Source organism: Pogona vitticeps, chromosome 8 (assembly GCF_051106095.1).
Source record: "Pogona vitticeps strain Pit_001003342236 chromosome 8, PviZW2.1, whole genome shotgun sequence".
NCBI classification, from domain to species: Eukaryota; Metazoa; Chordata; class Lepidosauria; order Squamata; family Agamidae; genus Pogona; species Pogona vitticeps.
The window spans coordinates 2,525,824-2,548,682 of NC_135790.1; the positions used below are offsets into that span (position 1 = coordinate 2,525,824).

A 22,859-nucleotide genomic window follows, 5' to 3' on the forward strand; every position below is an offset into this window, starting at 1 on the left:
CGGGGTTCCAATACTTTGGAGCAAGTAAGGAATGAATACTCCCAAATTCTCTTCTCCGTTATCAAAAAGCATGTCTCAATGCATCAAGGTATCCCACTGAAAAAGATTCACCCCATCCAGGGTTTTTCACTCTTTCTCAAGAGCGCACCCGGGGGGGGGGGCGAACCCAGCCATCTTTGTTCAAGTGCAGCAGTATTGGCAAAAAAAACCAAACCAAACCAAAACAAAACACACACACACACACACAAAAATAGACGTTATTTTGCCTTTTAAAACTTTTCTGAGTTCTGCACAACATGCAATGTCTTCTGTATTGAATGTTTCCATTCTGTGGACCATTGTTTTATTTTCCATGCTTGTTGGCATATTCCTGTTAGGATTTAAGTTCCCAATTACCTGTAATCACCAATGACTATAAGCATATCTTGTTTTGATGTGTGGTCCATTTTCTCTAGGCTACCTGCATAAAAGTTTCCAATGTCATCATCTTCAACATCAATATTTGGAGCCTAGGCTTGAATGATGGTTATGGTGATAGGTTTTCCACAAAGATTGATATTCGTCAGACTTTGCATTGCAGGCCCTAACTGTCTGTACTAGATCTTGCCTTCATAATGGACTACTTAGGGATTGCTTGGGGGGGGGAGGAAAGTAATTGTGGGATCCGGCCACTGGAACGAAGTTCCAGCTTGAGTAACGCTCATTAAAAGGTTACCCAAAACGCCAGTTTGGAATTTATCACGAATGGGCAGAAATGAAACGAAATTTGGGGTTAGGAGAGGGAGCGTCTCCAAAAATGGAATGAGGGCATTTGACCCCCCAGTTTTCCATGGGGAAAAGGGGTGAAAGTGACCCCGTGCGTCCCCCATAGCACCCCCCCCCCCGATCTTGTGTGCTTATTTACACACATACACTCTCTCTCTCTCTCTCTCTCTCTCTCTCTCTCTCTCTCTCTCTCTCTCTCTCTCTCTCTCTCTCTGCGATCCAGGGAATTTGCTTCCCCAAGAAGCCCAGGCACCCAGATCCTCTTCGCCTGTTGCCCAGTTTGGAAATGTTGCTTAAAAAAAAAAAAAAGGTACAGTTTCTAGAAGCCCATCAGAGAGATTTCGGGGGGGGGGAAGAGCTCTAAACATCCAGGGCTTGGAAACATTACGTTTTACAGGCCAGGGGACTCAGAAATCCCATTCCGAAGTTTTGGAAACGTTCCTTTAAATTTTTTTAAAAAACTACAACTCCCATAATCCCTCAGCCAGGAACCGCTCCAACTACATCATGGGAGTTGTAGTCCCCCCCAAAAAGGTGTGTTTTTTTTTCCCCATTCCCTGCCCTGGTTCCACCGGGAATCCTTCCCACTGCAAAGATAGATCTCCCCCCCGCCCCGCCCCTAATGATCCCTCCCCCCGCCCCGCCCCCAGCGGCAGAACAAAAGAAGGGACGCGGCCCCTTTAAATGGCCCCTCCCTCCCTCCTCCCGCCTCCTCCTTGTTTATAGCACGGCGCCACCGAACTTGCGCCCGGCTCCCGCCTCCTCCCCCCCCCGCCCGCCTCGAACCCGTCGTTTCCCCCCACCGCCGCCGCCACCTAAGCCGCGCCCCGGCCGTCGCCGATTGGCCGAGCCGCGGCAGCCGCCCGCTCGCATTGGCTCCAGCCGTCCGCAGGCAGGTTCGGCGGCGCCAGCGGGGCAAGTCAGCTGACCGCCCTTCCCTTTCCCCAGGCCAGGCCACGCCCCCTCCTGGGGAAGCTGCTGCTGGTGTTGGTGCTGGTGCTGCTGGTGCTGCTGCTCCTTCTCCTCCTCGGGGCCTCCAGCGATGGTGGGCGGCTGGCGCTGGCCGGCGCTCCTTTGTGGCTGGGCGGCCGCCACTGCCGCCTGGTGGCCGGGCTGCGGAGCTGTCCAAGGGCAGGCGGGGGCCAGCCAGGAGCCTGCGGGGGTGCCCCCCTTGCCAGAGACCCGGGCCCCTCACACCCCGGAGGCCAGGACCCTGCAAGGGCCCGGGTGGGGGGCGGCCCCTGTGCCCAAAGTGCTGGGCTTCCGCCTGGAGGAGGGCGCCTCGGCCACCGGCGGGCTCGTCCGGGCCACCCCGGGGGCCACCTTCCGCCTGCGCCTCTACGGCACCGGCCTCAGCAACCGCAGCTGGCCCTGGGCGGCCTTCGTGCCCGTGGAGGCCCCCTGCGTGGTCCCCAGGGGGGCACTGCCGGCCTCGACCCCGTCCCCCGCGGGGGCCCCCGAGGTGCTGGCCCACGACATCCTGCCCGTCGGGGACCACGCGGCCCTGGTGACGGTCAAGGTGGCCCCCGAGGGGGCCCGGGGACGGTACCGCCTCTGCAGCCCGGCCGGCCCCGGGTGGCACCAGTGGGCTCCGGTGGCTCCCGGGGACGCGATCCTGGTGACCGAGGACGAAGGCGGGGGCGGCAGGGTGGCTGCCGTGGCCTTGCCGCCCCCTCTGGCCCCCTGGCTCTTGGGCACCTTGGTGGCCCTCCTGCTGGCCCTCCTGGCTGTGCTTCGGACGTTGCAGCTCAGCACTTTGTGGCTGGACCCGGCGGAGCTGTACGTGCTGCGGGACTGCGGCTCGGAATCGGAGCGAGAGGCGTCCAAAGCCCTGGAGCCCCTTCGGCACCGCGGGACCTTCGTCTTGTGCTCCCTCCTGCTGCTGAGCTCCTTGACCCACGCCGCCTTGGCTGTGCTTTTCTACACAGCCGTGGGGCTGTTGGCGCCTGCCATTTTGGGTATGGCGGGCCTGGTCTTCCTCCTAGCCGAAGTCCTGCCCTTCGTGGTCAGTTCACGGTGGGGTCTTCTGCTGGCCCCGCGTGGGCTGTGGCTCACCCAGCTGTTCATGCTGCTCACCTTCCCGGTCTCGTTGCCTCTCAGTAAGGTGCTGGAACTGGCTTTGCAGCACGACACCAGTGTCTTTCTCTTACGAGAGAAGATCCTGGACATGGTGCGCAACAGTGACCCTTACAATGAGTTTGTGCGGGAGGAGTTCAGCAAAGGGGCACTTCGTAACAAGACAGTCGAGGATGTGCTGACGCCGCTGGACGAATGCTTCATGCTTAACGCGAACGCTGTGCTGGACTTCAACAACATGTCCATGATCATGCAGAGCGGATACACCCGTATTCCTGTTTATGAAGACGAGCGCACCAACCTGGTGGATATGCTTTATGTTAAGGACCTGGCCTTGGTGGACCCCGATGACTGCACTCCGCTCAGCACCATCATCAAGTTCTACAACCACCCACTCCACTTTGTCTTCAATGACACTAAACTGGATGCTGTACTGGAAGAATTCAAGCGAGGTAAAGGAGACCGCTTTGGAGCATGGGCATAGTATGCTTAAAGTCCTAAATTTTTTTTTTTTAAAGGATTTGGGGTACCTGGCTTAGGGAACGCCTTTGAGTGAGACCCTTGAAAGGCACCCACAAAGTGTCTCAGTTTTGGAACAGTTGCTGGAGCACCCAAGATGGTGGGTCATGTCATGTTAGGGAGCTCCCCGTAGGCAGTGGGTTGGCCATTTTGAGAACAGAATGCTGTCTGATCCAACATCCAGGCTCCTGTTATGGTCTTGAAGCTCCATCCCGGGAAGCCATGGTGTTTCCTAATGAACTTACCCAGGGTTCTTCAATGCAGAGAGAAGGAAAGATGGGAAAAAATGTCTTTGGAAAATATCTTGGCCTTTGCTGGTCTTTTTGCTCATTGCACGGGGAGTGTTGTGAAAGTATTCTAGAGTAGTGGTTCTTAACTCTTGATTCTCCAGATACTTGAAATGTCATCTCCCAGCAGCCTTGGAGAGCATGGTCAGCCGTCAGGAATTCTGGGAAGGGAATTTCTGGAGCACCAGAAGTTAAGAGCTGCTATTGCAGGCGATACCATCCCTTCCCACAAAGCAGTAGCCTTGTATTGGGGTGGGCCCTTGGAAGAGGCTACCCCAGTCTCTCTCTCCATAGCAGATCCTCGAGCGAGACAAAGTGGGAAGGGTTTCCTGAAGTCAGAAAGTTCAAAAACCAAACAAGGCTCGATGCAAAAGTTGCATGGCTTGGTGTTGTGTTGTGGAGTTTGCATGGGCTTTCTGCTATGAAGGCCAGCATCTCTCTGGCTCATGATATGAGTCTGTCCAGGCTCAGGGTTAGAGCTCTTGCTTCGTATTCGGAAGGTCACAGCTTCAGTACCTTGGCACTGGGTTTGAAAAAGATCAGGTAGCATGTAATGGAAAATGCAAAGGTATGCCTGAGGCCCAGGAAGGCGTTGCTGCCACCAATCCGAGTAAAGAGTCCTGGGCTATCCGGGCGCACAATCTCTCCTGTGGGGTGGATCTCTCTTACACACAACAAGGTCTGAACTTGGGGCTTGAAAGAACCCTGTGTTCTCACCTTATTCACCTTATCAGAGTAGCCACGTCGCTCGTCCAGAACAAGAGCTGGGTAAAATAATAACTTTTATTGAGTCTGCTCATTATCTGGACAAGCGCTGCCAGCTTTTGAACCCCGCAAGTCCTTCACGTGTTTGCTCTCTGAATTGGTGAAGGGCTTAATCCGTCCCACTGCGTGCGGTCCAAAGAGCCGAACGCTCCAGTACAGCTGCTGCACGTCTCCTGCTCACCTCCCGGGAGCCCTGTTTTCAGACTAAGACCGTGTTGAGCAAGCTGGGTGTAAGCTGGCACGGGTGCCGTGCGTGGCCACTCAAGGGTAGCAGGCGCAGGACCCCTGTTCGCACAGAGAGGTTTCTGCTTTGCACCGAGGAGGGCTGTGCGATGGTCCCCGTGCGTGGCAACTAACGTGCAGTTTCCCCCATGTTTTCCTAAACGATGCCCTCCAGCGTTGCATGGAGCTCCATTGCCCAGCCCTGCCTGTTTCGCACCCACCCCCTTATTGTCCTTGTCTTGCTTTTCTCCCTCTTCCCCATCGTCTTTTCAAAGATAATTTTGTTTTCTCTTCTCCTTGCATAAGGGGGGGGGGAGAACCTTCCTTATTGGCCTCTGTCGCCAGCAACGTGAGTGGATCTGTAAGTGGCTTCCTCGTTTCCTCTTCTGTCTAAGGAGCCTTGGCGCATCTGAAGTGGGTATTCTGCAAGCTGCTGCGTTCTAGGAATTTTTTGAAGCCGCGCGCCGTTTATGGAGGGCATTGCCCTGGCACACTTTTTGCTATGCATCAGGAGCACCCAAAATGCAGCTTTGCCGAGGTTGCTGGTCGGCAACCTCCAGCCCTCCTTATCTTTGGCCCTGCTGGCTAGGGCTGCTGGCCCATTTGGAAGCGCACGCACGCGCGCACACACACACACACACACCTTGGTGCCATCCTGTTTTAAAGGAGCAGAGTTGCAGAGGGCATACAATGATCTGCAGAATCTAAGAGCTGCCTCCCCCTGCTCCCGATGGTCCACGCCACCATTGCCTGCAACCATAACCACAGAGGATTACCGTGAGAGCTGTGACATAACGTATTTGGAAGGTAGCAGGTTGGGGCCAATGCTAAACACCCTCCTTAGCCGAACACTGTAAGCCGTAGCCGTGATGGGCTGCTTTGTCTTTCGGGCATCCTTGCCGTCTTTCCTGATCCATTGCTTGTTTGTGAATCCATGCAGGCATCATCCTTGCAAATCTGTGCCAAAAGCTGCTAGTCTATGATGTCTTAGCTAGTCATATGCTGTTCCTCAAAGAGCCCCGTCTGTCTTCTTACAGGTTTCGTAGAGGGGTCCTTGCCGGCTGTTTGCAAGGGTCGACAAACAGAGATTCTGTCCAGATAAGACAGAAGGGCTGCTTGAGGGCAGTTCGCCCACCTGGAGAAATGGGATGCGGCCTGTTCTGGATGGGGTTGCCTTGCCATGAACTGCTGGATAGCTCACGGGTTTAAAGCATCTGGCTGTGGAGCCAGAGGTGGGGAGTTTGATTCCCCCACTGGGCCTCTTTGACAGGGGCTGGACTGGATGATCCAGAGGGTCCCTTTCAGCTAAGACTATTATTACTATATTATTAAAGCTTTTTGGGCGGCTGCAGAGTCTGGGGGCTGCCCTTCGCCCATTCCCAACTCCCGTGGTCTGCACTTACAGTCTCAGGAAAAGTGATTTGGGGGCTAAGACAAAATTGTGTGCAGTGGCCCCACACGATTCCTACCTGTGGATCAGATCCAGCGTCTTGCTCAGAGTTGTGCTCCAAGAACAAGCATGATTGCAGAGAGGTTTGGGTGACCCTCTCGCTCAGAGCACCGTCCTCTGCAGAGTTACCTGGGTGAAGATGGGTTTGACTGTACGAAGCCTTCCCCTGGCGACTTCCCAGTGCGCGGCACATGGAGCTGCCTTTAACGGTAGGCTCACAATTGGTGCTGGTCCTGGAAAGAGCTGCACGGTTGTTGATTGGAACTGGGCAATTAAAGCCTATTACCAGCCACAGCTCCCAGAGGAATTTGATCGCACTTTCCCCCCCCCCTCCGCTGAAAGCCCACCGTTGTCCCTCTCTCATCAGGCTGTTCCCAATGCTTGAGAAAAATAATTCTCCAGACTCTGTTTTATACTGACAAAAGCCTGAGAAATCCTAAGCTTGGGTCAAAAATGGTGGCTTCAGCTGCAAAATGTTGCAAAGAAGGCCCATATTGCTTGCAGTTAAAGAGCACTGAAATAGCTAAATTATAATGCCGCTATTATTATTTTTAGGTAGTTTTGTACCGGTTGACCTCCACATGCTGTAGTTGCACAGATCTGGCTACTTGGCAGAGAAGGCGGAACAGTCGAATTCACAGATCCAGTTGGCCACCCTTGGCCGTTTTCATCCAAGCCCCCCCCCCTTTCCAGGTCATTTTAACTCTGAGGAATTAAGCCTCCTAAGAATGTTAGCCTTTCATTCCTGCCCTCACCCGAGTTCCAAATTCTCCAGAGTTGGATTATCCTTGCTCCTCATGGGTTAGAACGACACGTTTGCAGTCAACCGTGGGGGGGGGGAGTGTATTTGCTGAGGGTTGAGCTGAAAATGTGGCCCTGCTCCTAATGCACGTCCAAATCACAGCGCTTATTTTTGTTTGTTTTGATCGGGTGTAGGTGGGTGAGCTCACAGTCACCGCGATGGTGTTTTGGGCTTGATGTGGCCGCACATGATGGAAACATCGTGATCCAAAGACGTGCGGTTTTAATTAACAGCTTCAAAGAGAGGCATCGCACATCCACAAGTATGAACAGGACCCAGGGGTGACCATATGTGTCTTGGGCTGTCGGTGCCCACCTGGTCTTTGGGGTCCAAAGGCCAGATCCTAACTGGCAGACATCATCCAGTGCAAAATTCGCCAGGGTGCATGCTGTCCTTTGCAGCCCGAGTTGCCTGCAGGAGAATTTCCCAGCGAATGGATCGTGTCCTGTATTAATGAGAGAGAGGAGACGGCTTCTAAATTTCTGACTCAGGCACTGAGCTTCCTGGGGCAAGCCGGTTCCTTCTCACTGCCGCAACGGTGCTTTCTTGGGCTTATTCCATGGAGCCACGGGTCGCTCTCACGGCGTTGTGGTTTCCCTCCCTCCTCTCCCCTGGTGCCACCCTCGAAGGAGCCTCGGAGGGGGTGGGCCGTGTCGTGCGGCTGGCAGGCGGCGTCGCGGGCCTGCAAGGAGCCCAGGCTGTGCAAAAGGACAAAAATCCACGGCCTTGCTAAGATTTGAAAGGGCTCTGCTTCGCCGGAGTGGCACCCGGCCAGGATCAGTGCATGGGGCAAATTCCAGCAAGCCTGAGGTGTGGCCTGAGAGTTTTGAGGAACACAGGAGGGCGGCTTGAGCTGTTCACAGAGTTTGTGCATATCGTCCTGCAGGAGACCGCAGGGTGCAATGGGAGGGAGGCAGGGGAGTGTGTGGCGTTGTGTTCCTCCACTGAAGCCTGCTTGCTTTGATGGTGTAAATCCTGTCGGCAGAGACCCAGAGGGCAACCTTAGTCCAGGGGGAGAGAGTTCTGGATCTGTAGCGGTTCCTGGACTGCATTCGGGCATACCTCTTGCCTAGGCTGCATAGAGTAGATCGCTGCTCAAAAATCTAGGAGGCCACCCATTTCCTCCCTTTTCTCTAGACTGAATAATAATATAGCAAGCTGCTGTTGTGGAAATAGGTTGGAATTAGAGGTTCCTCCTTTGGGCAACTTCTGAGAAGGAAGGATTCTCTGGAAAAGGCCATCACGCTGGGAAAGGAGGAAGGGAGCAAGGAAACAGGGAGACCCAAGGTGAGATGGATCGAGTCCCAAAAGGAAGCCACAGGCTTGAGTTTGCAAGAGCTGAGCAGGAGCTGTTGAGGACAGGGCATTTCTGGAGATGGCTAATTCATAGGGTCACCTTAAATCGAGGTTGACTCAACAGTCCAAAACAACAATAACCAGATGGAAGCAGGTCTGTGTTTTGCGATTTATTCATTTAACCGCCTTCCCTTCCACCATCCTGCATCTGAAACAATGTTTTGAAATGGTGCACAAAAGAGGTTAAAGCCTTGTTTAAAAATGAGCCCTCCCAATCGTTGACGTTGTTGCACGCTCCATCGGGTGCTGCCAACTTCATGGCAAACCGATGAATGCGTGATCTCCGGAAGGTCTGGCTTCGCTCTCGGGAACTGGCAGCCAATTCCACGGGCCATTGGCCTGCCTTGTTCTCTCTACGGAGCCGGGCTCATTGCCTCTCTTCCTCGCAGGTAAATCACACATGGCCATCGTGCAGAAGGTGAACAATGAAGGCGAAGGGGACCCTTTCTATGAAGCGATGGGCTTGGTCACGCTGGAGGATGTCATCGAGGAGATAATAAAATCGGAGATCATGGATGAGTCAGACGACTACAGTAAGTGGTTTCTGTGCAGGTATGGCCGTTGGGAGGGGGGGTGTCTTTTGTTTATTCTTCTCCTATCTCTCTCTCTCTTACTCACTCATTGTTTTGTTTTTAAGTCAAGGTACTCTAAAACAGGCAAGACGGTTCTTGGGCTTCCAGATTATACTTCTCTAGAACCACCGCTTGTAAACGGGACCTCATTCAGATCACAGCTCCCAGAATCCCTCGGTCCCCATAGCACAGCTGGCAAGGGCATTCTGGGAAAAAGCAACGTGCAGGTCAGGATCCCGAGTAGAGTTCTGCCGTTCTGCTGAGCAAAACCACCTCTTAAACCGTGGCTCGGGTGCCTAGTGGAAGGAGAGAGGACCCTAATACGAAGGAGGGAGCCGGGGTGCCTCAGGGAACGGCAGAGCGTTCTGGGACAGGTGGTTCCCCCCCCAAAAAGGAACATTTCCCAACTTTAAGGAAGGCCTGAAGGGAGAACTATTTTTGGACAACTCCCAAAACAAGCCAGCCAGCAGGACCCCAGGGGTATTTTGGAAGCTGCCCTCCCCCAAAATAAATAAATAAATAAAGGGTCAGGGAAGCAAAATTCGCCATTCCTGAAGCAGAATCGGGAGGCAAGTGATTCTTGTTGCTCTTGTTACTCCACTGGAAACAAGGAACTATTGGGGATCTGCTGCAGAGTCACTCACAGGTCAGTCAGTAGATCCCACCTACTCAGGCCTTCAGAACCTCTTTTCTTCTAAACCAAGATTGGTGCACACCTGGTTCTTTGGGGTGTTTTTCCAGTGCACCTCTCAGCATCACTCACCATTAGCTGTGTGGACTGGGGATAATGGGTGTTGCAATCCATGTGCATCTGGAGGGCTAGCGGTTGACTTCCATTTTCCATACACACTGGACTGATTTATTTTTTATAAGCAGCCAATTCATCGTCAACCCCAACTAGACATTTTTTACCCAATCTCCTAATAACCTTTCTACGTCATTCTTGGTATGGTTCTCCAGAGTTTGAGCTCCTGCTGCTGTTTTCTAAAAGGGCACACAAATGCTTTGCAGTAGACCTCAGTGTGTTCAATTAACTCTAAAGAACTTCACATCCAGGATGTCCACACTCACATAGGTCGACTCAAGAGGGCCTGCTGCTTTTCAGTTTTTTCCTTTGGTATTCATTCCTAGTGGAGAGATTGATTTGGTTGTTCATGGGAAGAGTTTATGCAATTACAATTCTGCAGTTAATGAATCTCGATTTAGGGGTTTGAAACAGCAGCTAGAATTTCACTCTTGCCTTCTTGCCCACAGTAGGCAGCCGCCTGGGGCCCGGTCTGCACAAATCTGCAAGGCGAGACTCTTAACTCACTGCCGGAAGTTGAGCCTAGAAATGGATTGTACCATTTGGTGGGAGGAGAATTGCATCTTTAATGCTCCCCTCGTACATTAAGTATGTCCTTTAAATGCAAAAAATAGCAAAGAGGACCGGTTCTTTTCCGCACAATGTGCAGTACTTTTTAAACGTGTTGTTTGTGAATGTTTTTGTTGATTTACTTTGCTTTTACTAGGGAAGCACGCTGGAGCACACCTGTCATTTCAGAATTCTGTTCCCCTTATCTCTCTTCTGTGGTTTTCCTGCCTGTTTGCAGAAAACCCACCACCACCTTAATAAAACAATATCGGATAGAACAGGTTTAACTTTTCTTTTTCCTTTTGCGTACCACCCCCTCCCCGTGCCAACTCTCCAGGGGAAAATAAATTGAAAAAAAAACCACCTCCACTTGGGACACTGATGGATCGCAAAAAAGAAGATTTTTCCTTGTTCAAAGTGTCCGACAATGAAAGTAAGGTGAAAATCTCCCCGCAGCTACTCCTGGCTACACAGCGCTTCTTATCCAGAGGTAAGACGAGAGAAGGGATCTGCTTTCCAAATGTAATGATCGAGACAGCTTTGCTGATCCATATCAACAAACTGGTTCCAGCAGTTTTCATGAGGAGCAGGCCTTTTGTAAAGTCACTGGGTCTCAACTGCCGGTCGGTACCATACCACCTCGAAATACGTTGTATCATACTTTGCATATTGCTGCTAAGAAAATCTACCATTCTCTCTGAAGCAACCCTGAGGATTATAGCTAAACTCAGGGATGACAAGGGAATCTGCGATGGGGGGGTATAGATGACCTCACTGGCCCTCCTGATCCAAAATTCCTACCCCTGTGTGAGCCTCAGCTATGTTGCAACACTGCTAAAGGCAGCTGGCAGCCTGATCAGCATATGGAAATAAACAGTGAAATCGAAAACGCTCAGCAATCGAAACAGGCAGCAAGTGGAAAGTGAACAAGTCATGGAAATTAAAGTTTTAACAGCTCAGCCAGGCCAGCTTTGTATCGGAAGAGGTGCCCTCCTGAAAGCATCCTCGTGCTTGTTCCATGCGCCTCGCATGCTTTGAGCGTGCATGATTGGCCAGCCTTTGTTTAATCTCAAGCAGTCTGGTTTATCTGTAGCAGAGGTGGGGTTGGGGGGGGGGGTTGGCAGCTTCCTAGATAAACCAATCATTTGTTCTCTGGTTGAGAGATTTTGGGTGGTTATTATAGCTCCTTATTACATTTCACAAGCAGAAAAGACCCTTGTTTTACATATGCTGGGCTAACAGCTGCTCAACAGCTCAAGCTGGATGAATCCATCACTTCCATGTGTTTCCCTGCGCAATTCCATTCTGCTCCCCCATTCATCCATGATTTAAAAAACAGGACCTTCCCCAAATAAGTATTTCTGTGAATATTGTAAATTGTATTAAATGCATCTTTTCTCTCGGAAGTACATGATGAAATATGTGCTTTGATATATATTTAGTCAGCTGAGAATTGAGCATCTCTCTATTTTTCTAACCCATTAAAGTACACTGTAAGAACAGTGTTGATTGAGTTTTGCTCTGTCATGATTGAGTTGATTGAGTTTTGCTCTGTCTCAGTTGATTGAGTTTTGCTCTGTCATGATTTTTTTAAGCTAACAGGAGTCCTTGTGCTTTTCAAACCTCAGGTTCTACCAGTCAATTTAGCTTCAGAAGATTGTTTAAATTTAGCGCAACCCCAAACATGAATCTCTGGCTTTGCTTAATCTTCCTCTTTACTTCAGCTCTCTGCTAATACTAAAGCCTGCATTTTTCCCAAAACGTGAGACAGATCCAGAGTCTAGATTGGGCTTTTCTTTTCAGAAATGTGAATTGGCCATTGCTTCTTTGCTAGAGAATTTAATCTGATTCCTGTCACACCTAGCATTGACTAATTCGTGCCATGTTCGTCTCGAGGCTTGGTTTACAAAGTACAGACCCCCACAGGCATGGCATCTGGCCTAATTTTGGTTTCCTTCACCCACATCATCTTCTGCTTTCGCTTAAGGAAGATGTGCTGGAGGACTCAAAGGCTTAGGACATTTTGATCGGTCCCAAATAAAAGTGGGTTTTGGATTCTACCAGCCCCTCCACCTTTGTCAACATGGCTGTCTTGGCTATGAATGAGTCCTCCGGGTTTGTGTAAGGGTAGGGGAGCCCTTTCTGTTTCCGTCCTTTCTGCCATTTTTTTTAATGCTTCTTGGTTGTTTAAACAAATCGTGGTCGATACAACGTTTGATTCCCACTGGTGCAACCTTCTCTGTTTCCTCCACACCCAGAGGTGGACCTCTTCAGTCCGGCTCGGATCTCTGAGAAGGTCTTGTTGCACTTGCTGAAACACCCCAGCGTCAACCAGGAGGTGAAGTTCGACGACAGCAACCGTCTCTCTCCCGAGCACTACCTGTACCAGCGCAACCAGCCGGTCAATTACTTCATTCTGATCTTGCAGGTACGGCTTTAAGCCAACGTTCCTTTGCTCTCCTTATTTGGCCAGACTCTGGGCTGGCTCAGCCAGGAAGAGAGAAGGCCCTATCGTTTACGTCCGGCTTTACCTCCAGCGAGCAAAAGAGGCTGTAGACGGTTCTCGTTCTCCCTCCTTTGTTTCACAACAACCCTGTGGTGTGGGTCAGACTGAGAAAACATACGACTGGCTCAGCGTCACCCACAGAGTTTCATTGCTCTGCGTTTGAGCTTGGAGGCATGCAGTGGATTGATGCTCTGGCTTGCCCTCTATCAGGACTGTCTCGGAGCTGGGCTGAAGAGGAGCCAACAGGGTGATGTGGCTGCAAAAAAAAAGAGGCTATTTTACGATGCATTAACGAAGTCTAGTCTCCAAATCCCGAGAGGTACTAGTTCCTCTCTATTCAGCTCTGATTTAGGCCTCATCTTCAGTCCTGTGTCCAGTTCTGGACACCGTACTTTAAGAAAGATGCCAACGAACTGGAGCAAGTTCAGAGGAGGGCAACGAGGATGATCAGGGGACTGGAAATCAAGCCCTAGAAAAAGGAAAAACTGTAAGAACTGGACCTGTTTAGCCTTAAAAAAAGAAAACTGCGGGGAGATAACAGGAGAGCCCTTTTCAAAGCCATGAAAGATAGTCCTGCAGAGAAGGGGCAGGATCGGTTCCTGATCCTCCCAGAATACAGGGCATGTCATAATTGGGCTCAGGCTACAGGAAGCCAGATGTAGGCTGAATATGAGGAACAATTTCTTAACTGTTAGAGCAGTACATCGATGGAATGAGTTTTATTCATTTTATATCATGGGGGACGGGCAGATTTGCAGTCTTCCGGCAGCCGAGTTTTGCAACCCTTCACCGTCAATACCTGGGATCAAAGCCCTGCTGCCCCCCACCCCACCCCCAGTACAGTTCTGCAGAGGCCTCCTTGCTCTGTAAACCACAGGGCCAGTGTTCAGGAGCAGCAGAAGGAATGAGGCGGAAGCTGGCTGAGGTTCTAGAAGGGGCCGGGCCACTCTGGCGACGGGGGAACAGGGCAGAAAGTTTCCTCTTTGGAGTGAACCCGTGCCGCGATCAGGCATCTGCTCTGTGAGGCATGCCATTGGGCTGGGTCTGTTCCCTCGTGTGCCCTGGGGAACTCTTTGGAAGAAGGCGTTGGTTTGTGTGTGGGGGGGTTCCTTTTCTTCGGGACAAAAAGACAACCTTCTATTGAAGTGGTATGACCCATTGTACTCTCCTGTCCTCTGGAAAGCGTCCCCCCTCCTGCAGTGCCACCAGCCAAGGGAAGACCTGGCCCTCCACGTCCCGTGGCCGCCACCACCGCTGGCCCGGCCTGTAAGAGGGGAAGCCGGAGGGCCGTTTTTTCCCAGTCGTGAGAGACCCTCTTCAGGGAAAACCTTTCAGTAGGGGTTTACGATGTGCAGCAGCTCCTGTGGGGGTATTGCAAGAGGATGATTCCCATGGGGAAAAAACAACTTTCCCCTTAGCCTGAGGTGCCAGAGAGGGCTAACATTTGTGTGTTTTTTTTAAAGAAATGCAGTTATATCCCAGCAAAAGCCTAAATGGCTGTTTATTTTTGTTTTAATACCTTTATATGTTAGCTGTCCGCCAGGAGGACAGAAGGGTGACCGACAATAAGGTCTTAAAAGTGGTCATAAAATCCAATATTGCATTGAGGAAATGCTTGTTTGCCTGGGCGTTCTGTTGACAGTACAGAAAGTGCAGGTTATAAATCTTTTAATTGGTTCGTAGAAAAGAAAACTCAAGACATGTTACATAAAACAGCAGTACGCAGAGCAAAAGGACCAGAAGGAGCCACTCAAGAGGTGCCGAAAAACGTCTTGAAGAAGAGGCCATTCCTGCCTGTCCTACCCAGGCTAGAAAAATTCGGAGTCTATTGCCTGGCTGGATAGCTCTGTGGTTTAGGTCTCTGGCGGCGAAGCCAGAGTTTGGGAGTTTGATTCCCCCACTGCTGTTCCTGCTGGGAGAAGAGCCAGCCTGGGTAGCCTTGGGCCAGCTGCACATTTCCCAGGTCTCCCCCTAGAGGAAGGAAAGGGTAAAGCACTTCTGAGCCCTCTCTACCTGGAACACTCTGAAAAGGGTCACCATAAGCCACAGTTATATATTATATCATTGTTTGGGATTTGTGACCTAAACATCAACATGGTCACACTTTGGCTTGCCCTGTCCTCCCTCCTGATGTCATCAATGTTGCCATTTAGGGCATTCTCACATGGCTGTTCACATGCCTTCTCCCCCCCCCCCCAGGGCAGGGTCGAAGTCGAGATCGGAAAGGAGGGGCTGAAGTTTGAGAACGGGGCCTTCACCTACTACGGTGTCTCCGCGTTGACAGCTCCCTCATCAGGTGAGTGGCAAATGGCCCCAACGCTTTCCCTCAGGGGTAGCCCGCCTTTCAGGATGGGGTGGGATGCTCCTAAGCCCTCGAGGGCAACTGATTTATTTCTTGAGGGCATGTTTTGAATTGAGCACACGGGGCACTCAGAAGAACCAACCACAGGAATTCCACGCTGTTGATTCCACCCTGCACAACAGAGACCAAAGTGGTTTGCCTAAGCCCTGTGTCTGGCAGGCTTCTGGACACAGAGTTTGGAAATGACTGTGCTAGATTTAAGGTATTTAAGGTAATAAAAATGGTTATCTACGTTTTAAAGAGGAAGAGTGAATCCAATCTTTTTTAAAAAGAATAATATTTTGAAAATAATGCCAAAAACATGACCTTTTGAATGCGGTAGGACTGACGTGCCTATGAGATCAGTACCCACGGTTTCACTTATTGCTGCCTGGGAAAAAAAAAGATAAAAATGCCCAGAAATGCACATTCTCAAGATGTATTACCAGGACTGACCCCTAGATGGAACCAGAGACTATGCTCTATACAGGTAGCTTAACAGAGATACACCAGTGGCATCACATCTCCGAGGGAAGCGGCTTTTGGTGAAATGGAGAAACTCCATTTGTGGGGATGGGGGGGGGGCAGCGGCAGTTGCTGGTTCCAGGGAAGGCTCCTTTATGAGCAGCAGGGCAGGAAACCTAGTCCTTTGGTGCAAGTGGGCCAGGCCTCCCTCTCTCAACCATGCACGGATGCCAGAGAACCTGGAAGTAAGTGCTTCGTTTATCCACTATTCCTGGCACCTGCAAGGGACTGGGGACCGATCCCGCACAGACACTGCAGTCCTACTGCATTGCTCTTCAAATGCATCCCTTGGCTTGTTCTTCTGTTAATGCAGAATTAACATGTTCATATATCCATCCATTGGAAACGATTCCCACTGATTTTCCAAGAAGGGCAGACTTTGCGGGGGGGGGGCCTTGGCAATTGATGCAATTAACAGTCTTAAGATTTCTTTAACTGCGTAAATCATGCACCTGTCCTGAAACTTTCCAGCTTCCAACCGGTGTTTTCCTTTTCCACAGTCCACCAGTCCCCCGTCTCCACTCTCCGAATGAACCGCCGCGAGCAGCTGGAATGCACAGAGACCCCCAACTACACCGCGTACTGTCCCGACTACACCGTCCGGGCCCTGACCGATATTCAGTTCATCAAGGTGAGCGCAGGGGATGATCTGGAGCACACCTGCTTTGGGATCATCGCCCAGACAACATACCCCCCTCTCCCATTTCCTTTTTTTTTTAAGGCAGGTGGGGAGAACACACACCTTGTTTTGAAGTCAAGCGGTGTATCGCCTTGGTGGTCCACATGCTTTGATTTGAAAGGGTTGTGTGAGTTTTCTGCTGTGGCCACTGTCGCAAATTCAACGAAAAAAAGCGGGAGGTGCCTAAAGAGCCAGAGGCGGAAGGGTACATGCTGCTCTGGATTAAAGATTGCAACCAAAGCAAACTGGGGCCTGGCTCAGTCAACGTAGGCTGGAAATAACCAAGCTGAATCCAACCTAGTAGCAGCTCAACATTATCTCCTTACGTTGAGGTCTTCCTGGAAATGCAAAAGCAGAGAAGGAGCCCCGCTTTGAAAGGCCATCAGTATGCATGACCGGAACGAGGACCATGGTCCTTTAGGGAAGGGGGGCTGTGAGTCTTACAGTCCTCCAATTATCATGGCCACCAGTTCTAAATCAAAAAGGGAACTTCTTGTAGAGTCATTAAGTTGGAAGGGCCCTCTAAGGCTGTCAGGTCCAAACCCCTGCTCCATGCAGGAATACAAATCAAAGCAGATCTGGCAGGTGACTGTCTGAATTTCTCTTGAATGCCTCCAGTGTTGGAGCGCTCACCACCTCCCAAGGTAAACTGGTTCCATTGTTGTACTGCTCTAACTTTTAGGAAGTTTTTCTCCTGATATTCAACCGAAATCTGGCTTCATGTCACTTGAGCGTATTATGACATTTCCTGCCCTCTGGAATGATGGAGAACAGATCTTGCCCCCCCCCCCCTCTGTAGGACAGTCTTTCAAGCATTATCCTATCACCCCTCTTGCCTTCTTCTATCAAGGCTGAACAGGCCGAATTCGTTCCATCTTTCCACCTTAGGGCTTGATTTCCAGCCTCCTGATCATCCTCCTTGTCACCCTCCTCCGAACCGGTTCCAATTTTGTCAGCATCCTTCTTGAAGCAGTACTACAAGGGTTGGGTTCCAAAGGAGTCTGTGATCACCGGATCACCAAAGCATGTGAGCCCGAATAACACACAGTATGGAAACAATAATGATTCCAGAACGAAAGCATTCTTTGGTGAACCAGTTGGGAGATACTGCAGGACAGCAGCAGGTTAGCCCCTGCTCTGTCTGGCGAGTTAAGTGGATGGCACAGCCATCTCTGGAAGAACCCCATCTCTGCTCTCATTGATTAATTGGTTGTCTTAAACCATTCATAGCTCCATTCCTCAATCAGGTGTCACATTATTCCATTCAAAAAAAAAAGAATTATGTTTAATATAAAAATGACCTCTGGATTAGAAGTTTCCCCCTTCCATTCCCATACAAGAGGGCATGCTTTCTTTCATGCAGTATTTTCCTGTGATGCAAACATGAAAAGAAAAGGTGCTATTTAATTCAGAGTGGGGGCATTAATAGTACGTCAACCTGTGCTGATCAAATCATTTAACAACATAGGCCCTCCATTGCAATTGATGCAATTAACAGTCTTAAGATTTCTTTAACTGCATAAATCATGCACCTGTCTGTGTCGCCCAGCATCATCTCAAGCTTTTGAAAGTCATCCTCTCCCAGAAAACCGGCACTGGAAGGAAAGGGGGAAACCTTTCCAAACACTATGGGCCAAATTTGAAGCAGCGGCTCATTAAGATTCCTTTGCTCCTAACTGGGGCGCCTTCCTTCCTGCCTGTGAACCTGCGTCTCTGCTTTATTCCCAACCTCCTCTTGGCTGAGGTTCAAAACGGTCTTGCTCAAAATGGTGAATCCGTCTCCTCCCTCCCTCCCCTTCAGGTGACTCGGCTGCAGTACCTCAACGCCCTCATGGCCTCGCGGATACAGAATTCCCCCCAGTCCCCGGAAAACATTGAACTGAAGGTGGTGCCCAGCAGCCAGACCAAGCTTCTCAATGACAAAAATGCTGCGGCAGGTAACGTGTGTGGGGTGTGTGTGTGTGCGCGCACGCTTCCACTAGATGGCACTGTGTCAATTTCTCTTGCAACACCCAGAGCACAATTCACCTTTTCTCCACCTGTCCGGCACCCGGGCTGCCCGCTCAGGTGTGATCGGAGTGTTCTGGAGCTCTGCTTATCCCTCCTGAGTTCATGAGCAGATCTCAGCCTCCTTCTTGCCATAAGCCCCTTAAATTGGGAAGCCTGTCATCTTCAGTATATAGTAGGAACCCCCCCCTTATCTGCAGGATCAGTATCCACTGATTCACTTATCCGTTGCCTGGAAATACTAAATTAAAAAACCTGCAGAAATACATATTTATATGTATATTTCCAGAGTGCATTTACCAGAGCTGGCCAGCTCATAACCCGTTCTAGGAGAGGTGGTGGCTATCTGCTGTCAAGTTGTCTCTGATTTAAGGCAACCTTATGAAGGAGCCACCTCCAAAATGTCTTCTCTCCTCACCAGTCCTACTCAGCTCTTGTAGACCCAAGCCTGTGGCTTCCTTTAAAGAGTCAGCCCATCTTGTCTTTGGCCGTTCCTCTTCTCCTGCTGCCTTCCGCCTTTTCCAGCAGGAGGGAAAGGAAGCGTCACAGGAAGGGAAGATGGGGGGATATCGGGTTGGGGGGACAAATGTCGAAGGGAGAGCAGTTCGTGGAGAGAGGGGGAGAAGCAGATGTGAGATGGAAAGGGGAAGAAGGGGGCTGTCGGGCAGCGAAAGAAGTGTAGATGGCCAGGGAGAGGGGAGCCAGAAGGCCTGGGGGGGGGGGGAAGCTTTGCCAGAGATGAAGAAGGGAGCGGATTTTGCAGGAAGAGGAGAGAAGGGGTGCCAGTGAGAGAGGCAGGGGCTCCCCCCTGGGATGGCTGTACAAGAGAGGGTAGGGGACAGAAAAGAGGGGCCCTCCCTAGCTTTTGCCTGTGGCCCCATCCACGGAGAGTTTCGGCCCCAACTGTTCCTGGCATGTCGTCCCTCGAAGACGCAAGGGAATTGGGGGGCGGGGGGAGAGAGGAAAGGTTTTCCTCTTGGCGCTCCAGCCGAGCCCCTCTCTGGTTGGTTGGCCACCTCTTCCGCATCGCCTCGGGCCCTTCGAAACAAAACACAACACCAGATATGGAATCAATGCCCAGCTCGGCCACAGAATTCGGAAAGTGGCCCCGAGGAGCCCAAGAGAAGACAGTGGTCAGAGCAGGGCGGGAGGGGGTGGGGGGGAAGGATGGATGAAGACCGTGGGGATGTCGGAGCAAAGGGAGAGGACAGGGAGCGGGGAATGATGGGTGAGAGGCAAGAAAGAGCTTTTTTGATTCCTTCCCCCCCCCCCCCCGGAATACATGGGCTTCCCTTTCGGGGGGGGGGAGGCTTCCCTCCCCTGCCAGAGCAGAATATCTTTTGCTTGTTCGCGTGTCCTCTGTCGCTGCGCTCTCTTTCTTGCCTGGAGCTAAAATGCCTTTTCTCCTTCCTCTTTTCTCTTTCTTTCTTTTTTTCTCCCTCCAGCCTTTCCACTCAACCTCTCTTTCTTTGCCACCATTGAGAACTGCATTTAACACAGGCCTCTCTGCCATAGTCTGGAGTGCCTCTTTGTTTTTTTTAAGTGCAAGGTAAATATACCCGGCCCTGTTTTTCTCCCCACCCTTCATAGCCCTCTGGCGACCCCCCGGGAGAGGCTTATTCCTCGCACAGAACCCCATAGGGAGCAGAGCAGTCTTGTTTTTTTGTTTATTCACTGCAAGTGGAAAGCTAGCCTGTCAGGAGAACAAGCTCTCTGAGGCTCCTTTTCCACTTGCAGGTGAGAGATGATAGAAGTCTTAAAACTCCCGGAGGCCCAAACATTTCCCCCAACTCTGGTTTGCTCAGAGCATTAGGGCTGGGGCATGGGAGAGCCGAGTTCCAGTCCCAGTCAGGAAATTCACTAAGCAGGCAGGTCTCTGCTCCCTCAGCCTCTGCTCCCTCCCTCAAAGGGTTTTTTATGAGTGCCCGGGAGAGCTGGTGTCTCCTGCTTTCAGTTCGCTGAAGATGGGATGTAAAAAACAGGGCTTCTGCTAGAAAAGGTAATAGCCGTGGGAGTTGCAACCGTGATAAGACATTTATTTCCCGTGTTGACAGCAAGGGGGGCAGTGAGACAGAAAATGGCAAAATGCTTTGTCCATCAGAACATCCAGCATCCCAGAAATCCCCATTAGCAGTATAGGGGAGCCAGGGTTAACAGGGTGAAAGCATTGGGACTTCCTGGTGAGTGTGGGATGGTGACATTATCCATGACATGCAGGCTTCCTTGTTCCTTCCGAACTGAGTAGCCAAGTCGTGCTCTTGTTTCTGCTGGTATTCCCGTGGTGGGTGTCCTGTCCTCTCAGATGGACAATTAGGAGTCATTCACTTTACCAAAGACCCACCCCCCTCAGTGGTTGGGAATGAACCGCCCCTGCTCCTGGCTCAGATTTTTGCAGCCTGAGAACCAAGCGAACCCAGGGGGCAGAGCTTAACCGTTGCCTTCTCTCTCTTGCTGCTGCTCCAGGGAAAAGCGGAAGCAAACTCAACCTACTAGAAGAGGAGCGTCGGAGTTCGGGGGTCTGACTGCTGGAGGAGACAGGTGGGGCTGGAGGCTTCGGGGGCACCTCTCCCCTCCTGCCTCCCATCTACCTTTGCGATGGACCATTCGTTTGGCACGCCAGAGAGACCCCCATGTCTCAATCCACCAGATGGCTTGGCCCCTCGGCTCCTGGGGCTTCGACCCGGCGGCACCAGCCGGGACACTCTTTCAACAGCATTTGACCGAGGCGGGTGATTGAGCAGCCAAGAAGAGCTGCCCCACGAAAGCGGACTCGGTTGCGTTGATAGTAGCTGGTGCGAACGGAGAATGGCAAACGTGCACAACAATGGCCTCTCTTGCTTTGACAGTGTTGATCTCTTTGCCCACACGGCAACTCACCCCCTGCCTTGCGTCGCCCCTTCCTTACCTCCCCCCCCCGACACACACTGACTTCACCTGGGCAGTGGCCACGTCTGGTGGGCACTCAGAGTCCCAAGAGGCCGGTTGGGCAGCCCAGGGGCCGTGGGAAGAAAGCTGGATCCACCACCCACGCAGCTCTGGGGTGCAGGATCTGTCCCTCCTGCTTTCTGGGGCCCTTGGCAGGCCACTCCCTCAAGGAAACCATCCTGGGCGGGTGGTCAGATCCGTCTCAGCGTGCCATGTCCGCAGGCCCTACCTGGCGCCCTCCCGTCCGAGATTTTTTTTCTCCCGAAACGGTGCCAAAAATCTCTGCTCCCTGGAGCCAAGCAAGGTCCTTCTTCGCCTGGAGATCCAGCCTATTGGTGGCTTTGCTGCTCATCCAGAAAATGCCGTCTTTCCGGAAAGGAACCCTGGTCCGCCTTTCCTCTCGCCCTCCGTCCCCCCTGAGGACGGCCTGTCTCCCCTACCCCTGTTCCTGCTTAGGTTATTTTCTTTTGACCCTTCGATCCGGGGCTGGCTTGAAAAGCACTGTTTGCACGCCAGGCGACAAAGCAAGGCTCACGGGCGGGTGGTCGTCTCTCCCCTGCAGTGGCCTCCACCCAAACCCTGGTGTTTAAACCACTCTCCTGACTTCTCCTGTCAACCTCTTTGGGGCTCCGAGGAAGGAACGTGCGCCCTTCGTCCCAGCCTCTCCCGAGCACCACCTCCATGTTCCAGGTGCGCCTCTCGTCCTCTCTCGCCAACGACAGAAAGGACCTGCAGTCTTTTCGGCCATTGGCCTGCGAAGGCCCCCCGGGAGAGTCCCAGACGGACTGCCTTGCCCTCGGTGGCTTCTGGCCCTCGTGTGTAGAAGACCAGCAGTGGCCCGCTCTCACGTGGCGTGTGCTATCGGCCACTTTCCATCCTCAGAACGAGGCCTGAGTGGTTCGTAGGAGAGATTCCTCTCAGCCCTTTCCAAAAAGGTCGTCCTCCACTCCAGCGTTGGCAGAGAGACTTGACTTTTTTTTTCTTCCTAGTTGCTACTAACAGTATTTTGTTTCCAATTTTTTTTTATTTTTTAAAGAAAATAAAAGACCCAGGAGCAAAGGGAGAAAGGGAATCAACTTCCTTCTCTCTCTCTCTCTCTCTCTCTTCCTTTTTTCCCCCTCCTGTTTTCCAACCAATGGCAGAAATTGTCTGAAAGCAATGTATCCGTTCAGGTAAATTATTTGCAACCTGCCTCTCTCGCTCTCTTCTGTTGTCACCTTCCTGCAAGGACCGCACCTGCAAATGGATTAGCCAAAGCGTGTGCCTCCGCTTGTAAGATACTGGTTTGCAAGGGATGGGGGGTCCACGGACCCAAGGCGAACTTTTGCCTTCTCTTCTCTCCAATGCAGCGTGGACAGGACAGCGAGGTGCCTCGGGGAAGGGGGTTAGAATGGTCCTCTCTTTCCTCCCTGCCGCTTGGGCCACGGACCGCTTTTGCTAGCCCTTTTTTCCCCAGCAACACCCACGCATTCCACGTCAGCACAGCCCTCGCTTGTGTTGCGGGCCCTCTCGCCTGCTTGGATCCCCTCCCTTTCTGTAATGGGGCAACTCCTTGGATGGGTGGGTTTTAACTCATTAACCCTTGCCATCGTTTTGTGCTGAGACTGGGTCGGGGATGCTCTAGGTCTAAAGTCCTCCGGCAGCCCAGGCGATGACGCTACCCCACGGAGGAAGAACAACAACATGCCCTCTTCAGGTGGGGGTGGGG

At 51.7% G+C, this 22,859-nt stretch overlaps 1 protein-coding gene across 2 annotated transcripts; it reads left to right on the forward strand.

Moving 5' to 3' along the window:
* The first annotated feature begins 1,722 nt into the window (after positions 1-1,722).
* On the forward strand, positions 1,723-22,343 carry CNNM3 (cyclin and CBS domain divalent metal cation transport mediator 3). 2 transcript variants are annotated; one of them, XR_012080869.2, is made up of 9 exons: positions 1,723-3,293; positions 8,632-8,775; positions 10,506-10,658; positions 12,427-12,596; positions 14,874-14,970; positions 16,041-16,171; positions 18,021-18,156; positions 19,672-19,775; positions 20,690-22,343. XR_012080869.2 is itself a non-coding variant. In XM_072979087.2 (8 exons), exons 1-8 carry the CDS (start codon positions 1,808-1,810, stop codon positions 20,746-20,748), a joined length of 2,376 nt encoding a protein of 791 aa, XP_072835188.2. In that variant the 5' UTR covers positions 1,724-1,807; the 3' UTR covers positions 20,749-22,343. The 2 variants fall into 2 exon arrangements, 1 of the variants encoding a protein (XP_072835188.2); XM_072979087.2 differs by lacking the exon at positions 19,672-19,775 and having other exon boundaries at positions 1,724-3,293.
* Positions 22,344-22,859: the final 516 nt, after the last annotated feature.